The sequence below is a fragment of the Drosophila nasuta genome, chromosome 3 (assembly GCF_023558535.2).
Source record: "Drosophila nasuta strain 15112-1781.00 chromosome 3, ASM2355853v1, whole genome shotgun sequence".
Lineage (NCBI taxonomy): Eukaryota > Metazoa > Arthropoda > Insecta > Diptera > Drosophilidae > Drosophila > Drosophila nasuta.
The window spans coordinates 42,756,830-42,770,226 of NC_083457.1; the positions used below are offsets into that span (position 1 = coordinate 42,756,830).

At 35.5% G+C, this 13,397-nt stretch overlaps 1 protein-coding gene across 2 annotated transcripts; it reads right to left on the minus strand.

Moving 5' to 3' along the window:
- Nucleotides 1–1,212: 1,212 nt before the first annotated feature.
- LOC132789465 (proton-coupled amino acid transporter-like protein pathetic) lies at nt 1,213–13,197 on the minus strand. Of its 2 annotated transcripts, XM_060797497.1 has the most exons (8): nt 12,994–13,197; nt 6,215–6,262; nt 6,082–6,146; nt 3,626–3,721; nt 3,405–3,555; nt 2,535–3,337; nt 2,354–2,465; nt 1,213–2,280 (listed from the first exon to the last, which is right to left on the minus strand). In XM_060797497.1, exons 2-8 carry the CDS (start codon nt 6,227–6,229, stop codon nt 2,086–2,088), a joined length of 1,437 nt encoding a protein of 478 aa, XP_060653480.1. In that variant the 5' UTR covers nt 6,230–6,262; nt 12,994–13,197; the 3' UTR covers nt 1,213–2,085. The 2 variants fall into 2 exon arrangements, with proteins under 2 accessions (XP_060653480.1, XP_060653482.1); XM_060797499.1 differs by lacking the exons at nt 6,082–6,146; nt 6,215–6,262; nt 12,994–13,197 and adding an exon at nt 3,791–3,843.
- Nucleotides 13,198–13,397: the final 200 nt, after the last annotated feature.

The following is a 13,397-nucleotide window of genomic DNA, read 5'->3' on the forward strand; positions in this document are numbered from 1 at the left end:
ATTATATAGTCCCTCTGTTCAACAAGAAGCGAATATGCTCGAAGAATACATTTATTATTTATTTATTTTTATTTGTAATTTGGAAATAATTCCTACAATATACTTGCAAACATTCTAAAGGAATGGATTTATTGTTTATTTATTTTATTTGTAATTTAGAAATAATTCCTAGACTCAAAAGACCTTGCTTAGATGTTTATTTCTTGGATTTCTGTTTGAATATGGTAACGAGGGCTTTTGTTATACCTAACTTGATTTGTGTAGCATTATGGTAAAATTTGGTGTATTTAACTTTAATAGTTTTAGAGATGTAGCTGCTTCTGTAGACGGACAGACAGACAGACGGAATAAAATATCTAAAGTATCTCGGGTCAAGAAGAGTCAGAGATGCTCGTAAACATTTGCAGCCCACATTAAATGAATATACCCATTTCAATCGTTAGCTATTGGGTATAGAAAACACGCGTGCAACACAAATCATCATGCTTGCCAATTGATCAAGTGGCAATTGATCAATTACAAGGCTGTATCGCAACGCAAGAGTGTCAATTGAACCGGTTCAAGCTGTTCTTGCAGTAAAAAATTGACCATTTCTTCATTGAATAAACTTGTTCCGAGATCCGCTTCCGCTCGAAGATCGCACAGTTGAAAACGTTTGTGAAATCACAATCGCAATAAAACACATTTTCATTTATTTTACATTCTTTTTTTTTATTCGTATGCTATTTCGGGTTTGTTCTAACACTTTGCTGTTAACACTTTTCAAAAAGTAAACAAATATATCAATCTTAAAATGGACAATCTTCAATAAAGATAATACAATATATATATATATATATATATCTTCAAAACTGAACAATTGACAGCTGTAAATCGAAAGATCTAATATAAAAGTGAACTTTTCGTTTAAATGCAAAAACTGCGTTTAATTCGATTTAATTACTTCGATGTGTTTGCCCTTTTAAAATATTCAATATTTTTTTTTTTGTTTTATCATTGATTTATTTATAGCTAAAATTAAAATACAAATGTTATGCAACAAAAGTGTGAATATCGCTTTAGCAAATGATACTAATGAATGGATATAAAACAAAAAAGAAAAAAAATAAACAATCGTTTTTTTATACTACTCGCAAAGTGTATAATTTTGAGTAACTGAAAGGCGAAATATATCCTAGTTGATGTTGGGACCCCAGAAAAAGAAACACTCTGTATAATGTATGTACAAAAATAAAAGTCTTTTGTGTTTTTTTTTTCTTTTTCCGAATGTTGACAGAGTGTTTTTTTGTTGGGGCGAGGCTTCGCGAGGGAAACTAGGACTATATATCGTATTGCTTATGAACTAAACATGCTAAAAAGTTGAGCTAAAAAATATGTATACGCCTGCAATTTTTTGTTTTGCTTTTGTTTTCTCTTTTCGTAATACTTATAGAACAGATTGAAATCGAAACGGAGCAGGAATATGGGATTGGATATAGGATTGAAGGTATAAAGTCTTTTTCATTTAGCCATCAACGTTTTTCTTTTTCTTTTGTTTGTTTGTGGTACGAGTTTAAGCTAGTTAACTGTTTCAATCGGTACTAAAATGTACGCGCAACAACTAATTAATATAATTGCATTTGCATATCTACTACAAAAATGGTGCTTAAACTGTTTTCTTGGTGCTGCTTGTGTGCTAAATAGTTAGGCACTCGAATAAGTTTATAGTATAAGTAGTAGTAAAGTGTATAATATGGTGTATAGTAAACCTTAGGGTACTACTATCCAATGCGTTTAAACGTGAAAACGAAGAAAACATTTACAAAATGTGTTGGTTGGTTGGTTGGTTTTTGTTTGGGGGGATTGTTGTTTTACATCCAACAATAGTTAGATTCCCTAGGAAAGTGAAACGGAGCCTGTGCAGCTCTAGTTTTCATTTTGCAACACTACAAACTATGCTAAAAAGTATATCTCTCAAATGTATACATATAGTGTATATAATAAATATATATCCCTTGGTATAGCACTGTGTTTTTTCTCGCATGACAGATTTTGTGTATGTGTGAGTGTGTTTGTTATGCACAGGAGATTAAATCTGTGGCCAGCTTAGGCCGTTGAGGGCGCTGGTATTGTAGCTGGAGTTGGGGCTGTACTGTAGGTTGCCATGATATCTTTGATGGCGCTCTGTGTGCCAAAGACAAGAGCAAAAATGCCACACAACGTGATGATAATGTTCTTCCAAATGATCCAATTGCCGGCACCAAATCCGGTGTCCCAGTGCACAATGATCTCAATGAAGACCTACAAGAAAAGAAGGAGGAACACACATTAGTTTCGACCAGACATCGGAATTACCGGAATGTGAAGTACTTACCGGAAAGATGAGACCGAGTATGGAGAAGCAGAAGGCACCAATGAGACCCATGAATGGTGCTATTGTAGGCACTGAAATGGCCAACACAACAGCGGCAGTAACCAGCACGGTGCTGTAAGTTGAAGAGAAAGTCAAATCGAATTAGTTGGGGAAGAAAAATGTGAAAATATTCGTAACCTACCGCAGCACATAGTTGACGAAAATGGGACGCTTGGTGCACTTCTCCTTGATGGCATCCCAGCCGATCTCTAGGCACACATAGAACTGCAGTCCAAATGTGCAATAGACGGCCAAACCGATCAAAATTTTCACAGCCTGAGCAGGCCATTCTTCTGTGGGCAGATTCAGGGTAATACTATCATGGGTGGCATCGCCATAGCGCAGATAACCCAAGAAACCGAGCAGCATATAGATCAACGTAACACCGGACATGCCCTGGCTGAGGACACCGCAAATGCCGAGGAAATTCTTTGGCGTTTTCATGTTGTTCTCCAGCGGCATCACGACACCAATGGCCTCCATTGCAAAAATGGTGATTGAGAAGAAATTCGGCAGCGTGCCAAAGGTGAAGAGTTCACGATCGGCAATCGATGGCAAATCCTGAACCAGATAGTAGAATGTAAGCAACAGTCCCAGGCCCATGAAGACGTTGGCGATCATGGAAACGGGCGCCAGATACTTGAGATTGGGCACCCACGCAATAATGATCAATGGTATCAGCAATATGGCGATGAGCACACGCGAATCAATATCGAACTTCAGCCAATGCTCCAGCACCTGTTCGAAGTTCTTGGCCACAATCACCGTGTAGACGGAGCAAGTGCCAAAGTATGTGAGAAAGAGGCCAAACAATATGGAGAACTTGGCTACGGGCGCAAACGGACGGCACCATTTGGGACCCCTTTGGAATGCTGTCTCGGCGATCTCAGCGAATGTCATCTTGGTCCGACGTGTTCTGTAATACAGTTTGTGACCGCACTTGACCTAAAGATGCGAAAAGAATATGCAATTTATTGATATGCTGAAGAGTGTGTTTGATCTTTGAACTTACCAGCACGTAACTGCAGTGCGTGCAGACGATGGCAGTGATGATGGTGGAAATGATGCCCATGACAAGACCGGAGTACATGAAGGCAATGGGCATGCCCAGAATGCCAGTGCCCAACGAGGCCTTCAGCAAATGCGTCAAAGTTTCTCTATCACTAGAGGAGAGAAAGAAGAGAAATCTTTAAAGGATTTTCCCATTTTAATTGTCACTCGATTTGTACTTACGTTGTGGGATGCTCATTGTCTCGCATCGCAAATGGATCGAAATCATTGTTAGCCAAGGCCTGCTCGGCATCTGATTTACGCGGCTGAATCTTGTATCTAAAAATGAAAAAATGATAAATCACTTATTAGTAAAATGTAGTTAAACAAAGCTCAACAATTTGCCACCTCAACTCAACGTTTGTGGGTTCTAAGTCGTCTTTCATTTTAAAGCTCTGATCTCTGATCTGTTGTGCACCTCAGTTGACCAACAACTAAAATGAAAACATTTTCTTTGCTTTTATGGCCAAAGTGGCAAGCGAAATTCTTTGGCTTTTGGAATTGCTGCATCTGCAATTATAGCCATTTGTCGACGTCCACAACTCCACTGCGTGTTTACAAGCAGCGGGCACACGACAACAACAACAACATCGGCAAGAGCACATGTAATTACATGAAAAGTAACAACAACTTGCCATATTTGGGCTGCCAATTGTGATTGGCCACTCTACACTTATGCTACTATTTATTTGAGCCTGATTTAAGCTCGCATTTTCATTGCATCAGCCAAAGAAATTGGTTCAAATGCGTGAACCAAAGAAACTGCAAGTTTACGCAAAAATTGTAGCATACTTTTAGGCAGTACTAAAGAAATCTTAAAATATCTCAGGCTGTACTAAAATAGCCTCATTCAAATACCCTTTTAATAACTTCGAACTAAATACTTATTATTTTAGGCTGTACTAAAAAGGCTTTTCATAGTTAATTAAGAAAACTTGTTTTAATTTGTTTCAGCGAATTGAAATTCCATACTAGCAATATTCATTTAAATTATTATTTAAAAATATAGGATGGTAATCAATATATTTTTCTATCCTATTCCTTAGTTTGGATGCCTAAGTTTTAACTTTCTTTAATTATTAGCAATTTCTTTTTAGATTATTCGTGTTTATCTTTCTGTGCATTTCACAAAATTCAAAATTTTATCTCCTATACCATTTTAATGCACAATATGTTTGCTTAAATATACGTCAAACATTTTCTTCAATATTTGTTAAATTTGGGAATTTTGCACAAGTCTTTGTTGCACATTTTTATGCTTTAAAATTGAATGCAAGCTGTTTTAAAATTTATAATTTTCTAAAGCATATTTGGACATGTTTTTTCTGTGGCCAATGATATTTATTTTAGCTGCAGCAGTCAAGCAAACATTTGCGTGTTCACTTTAGATATTTGCTAAAAGTAAATAAAATTTGGCACTTGTTGCCACTTGGGTCAGCAGCAAATATTTTATTGATGAGTGCGACTAGATGTTGAAATGCCGAAAAAGAATTCTCAGTCAAACACAAATTGATTGAAATAACATTTGAAGCGAATTAAGTGCGATAATAATCTTTAGAACATGAAGCAGTAAATACTGAAGCCAGCTATCAGCTTCAACCTTTAAAGGCGAGTGTTTTTATTATTTATTCATGCTCAGTTTGATTGTGAATTAAAGTATTTCTTATCATTTGAAGCGCAAGGTTTCACTAGCAAAAGCTAAAGGTTATCATATAAGCTGATCGTTCAAATAGATTTCAATTCGAGTGTAACTTTTCTGATTTACCCAAAACAATTAGATTTGGTTATATTCCATTAATTATTTGTTTACACTTTACGGCTAGAAACAGCGCTATTTATAAATAAAGAAATTTTCACAGATTATCAACTAAAAATTAAATTTGTTTTTCAGATGTTCTATTCTAATTTCGAGCTTGTTTTTCGGAACGTGAAACGTGTGTTGTCAATTGACATTTAAATTGTTTGCTTTGACAAGCTGCAAAATAATATTTGCCTTGCAAAAATATAAGAAAACATTCATTTGCATGCAGATGATCTTTGAATGCAAAAAAAAGCAAAACAACAAAGGGTGTGACGTTGCAGTTGAGTCTGCTCAACTTGAAGACACCCTGTGCACTTAGTGATAAGCGGGGTTCAAATACATTATCATTTCGCATCAGACTGCTGAGTAAAGCGACTTAGTTTTGTTATTTAAACTTGCACTTGGAAACAACAAAAGGCAGGAAATTATTTAGCGTATTTTTGTAGTAAAATATTATATTATTAGTTGAACTTTGGAAACGCTTTTTACGTACGTAAATTGGATTCGATTTGGATTACGTGTTTCGTTTAGATGATAAGCTGATCTAATTAATTTAGTCTATCTCTCGTCTGTTAGTTGTTAGTTAACTTAATTGCACTAAGAGTTGTTTATGACTTTTTACTTTGCTAGTTAAGATCTGCGATCTTGAACCATGATATAATACCTCTTAATACCATACTACAAACACTCAATTAGTCAAGTGACTTTGGCGGCAAGTTACGTTCAATTTGTTAGCTTAACTAACATTTAATTGTTGCACACGCAATGTGCAAACTTTTTATGAATTCATTCATCTAACATCAAACATCACAACAATTTATAAAATACGACTACTCACTTGGTGCCATCGCCGGGAAGGAATTGTTCCATTTCCTGTGGCCCATGTTTGGCGCCATTGTCTGGCTGCAAATATTGACAGCAATTAATCAATTAGTCAATCATTTAATCAAATTATCAACAATATTACTTACCACAACGTTGACCATTTTGTCTGTGTATTGAATTTCTCAGTGTACCGACTGCAAATAGAGAAGAGAGTAAAGTAAGTGAGTAAAAATTGATTAATTGAATAGAGTAAATATTGGTTACAGCCAGAAAGTGTAAGATGATAATGATGATGATGATGGTGTCGATATGTGTGATCAAATAGTGTAACTACTTGCGAATGCAAATTGCCTGATTGATTCAGCAGACAGAGTTTGATTGGTCGGCGCACGGATGCGATCAAAAATTCCGTCGGCATTTTATCAATATAGTACATATGTTTATTGGCTTTAATTCGATATAATTTATGCGTTCAATTGCCTTTTAATTGATTCGTGCGCCGCACTTTCAATACAGACATTTGATTTACTTAAATTATTAAAGTAAACTTTTCCCTTGATTGTGCTTTTGCCAGATTTGCGACAAGTCAATTTATTCACTTGAATTCTATCTCTCTCTATCTCTTTATTTGTGTGTTTAATGAGTTCTATTTATATATGTTATATTTGGTGCTAAAGTCGAAGCCCCCTACCAAAGAAGGCGCTATCAATGAACCTTCGAGCATTTTCACTAAACTGTCCCATTCAATATTTCGGCCCTGTCACGATGATGATGAGTTTGTTGTTGTTTACCGACTGTGGTTGCGCTTCTATTATTAATACTATGTCAAATCCCTGCCAAAATTCGTTAAATGTGTTAAATTTCACAAGACACATTCGGGACAAGTGGGTGTGATGATGCGGTGTGTTGCAAGTCGTGTGACAATGTTTTTTTTTTTCTCTGTTTTTTTTTGTCACATACGTCAATTCAATGTGCCAAACTTTGTCTCATTAGCAACTACGTTACCATCATTCTATCATATTCGACCTTGTTCAAACTGTTGTAAACTGTAAACAAAGTCGAGGTCTAGTCGCATATAGAACACATTATATTTTTTTGGAATTAATAAGCCATATAGACAAGATTAATTTACTTTTTTTTTTTGGTTGGTTATTTACATGCGTAAACATTTTTCAATGCTTGAATTTCGTTCTCTCTTTTTTTTTTTCTGTTTTCTTTATGCTGGTTTATTTGGCTTTCGTTTGCTTCAGCACATTTTTTTGCTGTGAGGAGGTTGAATGAACTTTGAGTCTGGTTGCCGAATTAAGTTGTGCGAAAAACAAGTCTTATGTTTTTCTGGCATCCATTTTCGTTCCACACCAGCTGTAATACAATCCACAGCAATCCTTTCGCGTGCAACTTGTATAACTGAAATTCTTAATGTTGTAAAACAATCCTAAACGATCGTTTTACAATTATTTGTACAACTCACATTCCTTTACTTTTCATATAGAATATGAGCTGATCTCTCAGCTTTAACTTCTTCCAATTTCATTATCTTTCCCTTAGATTTAATCCAGTTGAAACTGCATTTGCTGTATAATACAATTTGCTAGTCATAATAGCCACTATCTTAAATGATCTTTTCAATTCTATTCTATTCTATTCACTTTATCAAACAATTTGCCATGCTTTTCTTTATCTTCACGCGACTAATCAGAGTTGTCGACTGCCAGATTTATAACCTCCAGACTTGTGCGCTATACTCGTATAGCTAGAACAAATTTTGATTTCCTCCTCCTGGGGAAAAGAAATATGCCAACGCGTCACTAAATCACGCATACACTAAATAACACACCTCGAGATAAGATATTAGTATTCGTCAATTATAACATCGGAACAGCATTATCAATGTTCGTTGAGCATGGAACGTGCCGCAATGAATGAATCAAATTTTCCTCACATTGGTGTTGAGATATTAAAGCACTTCTACACCGGTTAGATTGGCCACGACTAAATAAACATAGCGAGTATAGTACGCATTTAACAACAAAGAGTCGACAGACCTTCACCCAGTGTGAGTCTATAAAAATTTGGCACAGTTCTCTCTCATCTATTATTGTTAGTGTTTTGCTTGATTTGAGATATTTTTAGTGAGGTAATACCATAATCTCATGACCCGAACCGCCTCAAACCGGTTTTTGCGCAAAACTTTTTAGATAATTGATCGATTTATAGTATCAGTGCCAACATCCATAGCATATAAAATATACTATACACATTACTACTAGAAGAAGAATTTGTTGCGTGAACAAATTGATAGACACAAACCCGGACCCCGGGACCAGAGCATGACATAGTCAAAAATTTGTGAGATAACTGTAAATGTTGCCCTTGAGGGGTATTTTAAGTGCTCTATTGTTGTTCGTGTCATCGTTTCGTTTCACTAGAAATTGTCAAAAGTTTTCGGGAAACAAAATTGATTTCATCACTCTTAATTAAGGGTTCTACACGTGTCCGTGACTTTTCAATTAGAGGAACAAGTACTACAAAATTTGAAGATGATTCTTAAATACATTTTCCTAAGTATTTCTTTTTGAATATATTCGCCCAGCGATTGACAAGTCTAAAGTCCATTAGACTATAGCCAAATTTCTTTGATATGAATCAAAAACAGACTAAATATAATAAATATTTGTTAAATGTCAATCGTCACAAGTAGCAAAGCATACAAATCTCTCTTTTCCTTCTTCCTAAATATCATCTATTGAGTAACTACACTGAAAAAAAGACCAAGTTCTAAACTGGAAAACATTCGTTTTTAAAATTGTGTTTTTGAAAGAGGACCACTTTAAGAACAAATTCTTAAAACTAAGAACATTAGTATGAAAAATGCCCAAATTCTCAAAATAAGACAAAAAATTCTAGATTTAAATTCCAATTAAAAATATAAGGTTTTTTTCTTCTTGTTTATAAGATCTTGTCTTATATTAAATGTTCTAGAAATCGAGATGTGTTTTCTAACTTTAAGATTTTCTTGTGCTCTAGACGCACTTATTTGACCAAAATTCTTAGTATCAAGATATTGATAATAAAACTTTTTTTCTGTGTGAAAATTTAAATGAACTATAATAGACATAAAGTTATCTTTATTTTTGGACAAATTCTCAATTGACTAAGGATGCTTTTATGAGTAAACAACAAAGGAAAGAAAGATCATGTACGATTAGTCTAAATTTAGACGGCCCATTCATAGGATTTTGCGCGTCGTAAAGCAATTGTTTCGTGCGCAGAAAAGACTGATCACAATGCCAGCCTTGAGAATGAAATTTTTGACGTTTAGCATATGTACCTATGCATATGTATGTATGTAAATTGGGGAATGGCACAATAGAGAATACAACGCAAAAATTTAGCAGGAACGCATTCTGAGTTTCTATGTTTCTATGTTTCTTCTATCCCATTACGAATTGGGCACATCTGTTGTGTGCATCGTAAAACTGCAACGACTGTTGCGCCTAATCTGAGAATCATATGTGACGTCAGTTCTTGCTCTCTCTCTCTCTCTCTCTGAGCGCATTCAGCGCACAGCATCCAGCATTATAAGAGAGGAGATTGGATTTTCTTAAACTTTATGCTCTCTACTCTCTTTGCTGAAAATTGAGCCACCGCGGCCAGGCCCCTTATCGAAATATAACAACACGTGTTCCAATTTTAGAAATATAAAATTAATGCTTTTAAGAACTTGCATTCGTTTATTGTGAATGAGTTGGAATGTGCAACCAAAACCCATGAGGTTTAACCACATGAAAATCATAAGTTATGTCGGTCTTTTTTTATAAGGGAAACTACGATAATGTTGAAGTAAACGTGATTGCGGAATTTTGTAGGAATTTTTCAATCCGATAAGAAACATTACTAAGTACTTGGGGTTTTTGGAAATTTGCTGACTGTTGTCGTTTCCCGTCAGCATAAGTAAAGCTATTGTTAGAAAAATGTGCTCAAAAACCATATACGTATTAGTTGTTCATTTAAAAAAAAAAATTATATTTATATTTAGACTCAAGTTCATGCAACGCCGCGCAAAGTTTCAAAGAAATTTCATCAGCCGCAACATTTTCATTTGCTCTCAGAATACTCGAGCGCTTCGTTTGCAATTTGTATACGCAGAATTTTCTTTACGAACTTGAGACTCAATCGACATCTCTCAATTAAGAAAGTATTGTATTTCTTGCTTTCATGTTTACGTTTGTGATTCGATACTGATAAGGAAAACTTGTGGTGTGACTAGAATATGGGAACGTCATGGGAAAGTCTTGTCAATTTTATGATAAACATTTCCATATGTAAAAGCCTTGCAAAAATTATTTAGTGTTCTATATAAATTTAGAATGGAAAATAATTGTAGATTACGATCTATACTTTTTAGTTCCAGACAGTTTAACGGGGGGATTCACAAATAGCAATGTCATCCAATGAGTTGCTAGAAAATTAATTAGTTTCAAGTTTAGAATTTCTATTATCACCTCGAAAGTCAACTGCCTAGGAATGATCTTTTTAAACTACTAAAATTGCCACTACTTAATTTTGTTTATGTCAGAGACTTCATTTGTAATGTTTACGAGTTGGGTACTTTATAGATAGGGTCTATGGGCGGGAGGAACGATGGAATGAAACGAAACTGCATGCAACTGAAAGGTAATTACCATTTTGTGGCGTGTGTGTGTGTACAGATAATGTGTCGGCTCAAGTTGTGTGTAAACAAATGGAGTGTTTTTTTTTTGGGGGGAGTGGGGTTGACCTTACGTAAGCAAAAGGGGTCTTCAGTACTGATAAGAATCCGCAGTGCTGTATATTAGTCACAAGACAGATACTTTCGTTGTCTATTAATAAGAAATAATTTGAATATTTTTAGGAAAATTTATCGAGCAATTTGCTTGCAACAATTGAACAATCAATGAACACCTGAGGTGTGTTGAGCTTCCGTTACGGCAATTGGTTACGTCTAAAAATAAATCAATTTGTCCAAGAAGCAGAAGCAGTTAAAGAAAGAATGACATGAGATGGGGGTAGTTGTTCTATTACCACTTACGTTACCACAAGTACAAGGGCGTAAGCTGACAATTTGCACAAATTGATGGGCTAACAAACAAGCAGAGCGAGCACAATGTAAAGAACAAACGTCGAGGAATAACCCTAAACAAGACGCAATATTGTACTATGTGGACTAATGATATTTCATAACTGCAGGTTTTTAAGAAAAAATTCTAATATTAGTTTGCTTAGCTCAGTATTTGAACAGTTGCTCCCTTGGGAATGTCGTTAAACTTTTAATGGTGAAGTACAAATATGGACAAGGAATCAATGTTGCCCACGCTCAACAGTTGCTGACGTCTTTTTCTCTCATTCCCAGCTGACGTCACAGTTTTTACTGCGACTTTGACTAAATTTGCTTTGCACGCTTGTAAATTTCTGTTATTTTAATTATCCCCATACCCCAAAGAACAGAAATCGATCTATTAGGCTTTGCTTGACCATCTTATTTTACTTTACAAATTTAAATCATAATAAAAATGTTACTTTTTAGGATTAAAGTTATTTATGAAGGGATATGCTGGTAAAATATTATTATTAAATTGCATTTAAGTTATTAAGTTATTTTTATGAATTGATATGCTAGTAAAATATTCTCATTAAATTTAATTTAAGTATAAGAACCACCTTTTTAAGTCAATGTAAAAATTGATGTATAGATATATTTAATCCTTAAGTTTGTCATATACACTTCCACCACAATAGTAGACTCTTTCAGTTTCTTAAGAACAGGGTCTCAAAAATCAATATACCATATTCGACATTGAAAAATGAATTACATAGCGCTCGGTGTCTCGCATTGATAGTTCCTCATTTTATGACCTTTCCCAGAAGATGGGATACGATGGCAGCTAACAAATTACCTGCTGTTTATTGTGTTGAGGGAGGAAGTTTCGCTATGAATTAGACATAGTCTAATGAACACTGAGTTCAACTCAGTCTGCAAGCAATGATTCGACTTTCTCCTCAATTATTGTTAGATTACGTACGAGCAATTGTAAATAAAAAAACAAAACGTGGCACATCAGCAAGTCAAATTGCGCTTAAAAGAGTCACATGCAAAGTTGTTGTTGTTGTTTGCATTTGGTTGTATTAGTACAACGATTAAGTTTTCATTCATGGCTAGCAAATTTAATGAATTGTTGACAGTTTGCAAATAAAGGTCGAACCTAAAGTTCTTCAACGCGTAGGGTATACGAATTGCGATGTTCAGATTTGCTGAGGAGTCGCAGCACATAACATAACAGGTGCAACGCTGGCAAAACGTTAGCGTCGCCGCTAACAGCGAAGCCGACGTCGCGGCGCGACGTTTCGCTTACGTTGCATACGCGTGTCAATGTTGAGTAGAGTAATAGTATGAATATTTTCTGGCGGGCTTTAAAAGGGTTTTTTGCTTTGCACTTTTTCTGCTTTCGTAGGTGTGTGCAAGTACAATAATTGACGTTAAGCTTTACGTTATGTACATATTTAATATATGTTGAGTAATGACAACAACCACAACGACGGCAGTGCTAACCAACAAATTCAATATGACACCATTTTTTTTTTAATTTCTTTTCGAACTTTGCAGCCATGCAATTCGGACATGTGCTTATTTATTTTTGATGAGCATTTCGTTATTTCGCATTTGTTTTGAGTTTTTCCATTTGGTTTTCAAATTTCACTGCATAACCTCTGTGCCTGTGAGTTTTGTCTATCGCCATGCAGTCGAACGTCTATTTGTAGACAACCAAATTTGTACCATGTGCTTGACATTTTTTTTTTTTTTTTGTCATTCTTCTAATGCTGCGGCGCATACACGAAAAAAAGAGAACATACAAAATACACCCATGCAATGCGTGTGTGTACTTACTTTGCTCACTGTTTTTGGGGTCGTTTGACTTGTTTTTGTTTAACACTTTCTTAATATGGTTTGCACAGTTTTCCCTCCCAGTTTATATACGATAATAATTAATGCACGTTTAACAATTCTAAAAATTGTAGTTGCTGCTGCTCTCCACAAAAATATTCACCACCGAAACGGTTTGCAACCTCACGCAGTAAGAACACATAAGCAACTGGCGTTGCCGCGTCGAGCAGCGTTTTTATAAACCGGTGAGAGCGCTGAAAAACAGCGAGCGCGCCAAAAAAATATTGTGAGAGACTGAATAAAGGGCAAATACATTGCGGCGCTCTCCTGCCAATGGCAGCCGGCGTACGACGCGAGAGACACCGTAAAGTGAGAGTGGATGTTTGGCCGATGTATTTCCCTCTCTC

What these genes read in the sequence shown, in the direction of transcription:
- LOC132789465 (XM_060797497.1), bottom strand. An exon ending in CTTCCCGGCGATGGCACCAA is followed by an intron (nt 3,722 to 6,081) that starts GTGAGTAGTCGT and finishes TTTCATTTTTAG; the next exon opens with ATACAAGATTCAGCCGCGTA. An exon ending in TTCGTCAACTATGTGCTGCG is followed by an intron (nt 2,466 to 2,534) that starts GTAGGTTACGAA and finishes TTCAACTTACAG; the next exon opens with CACCGTGCTGGTTACTGCCG.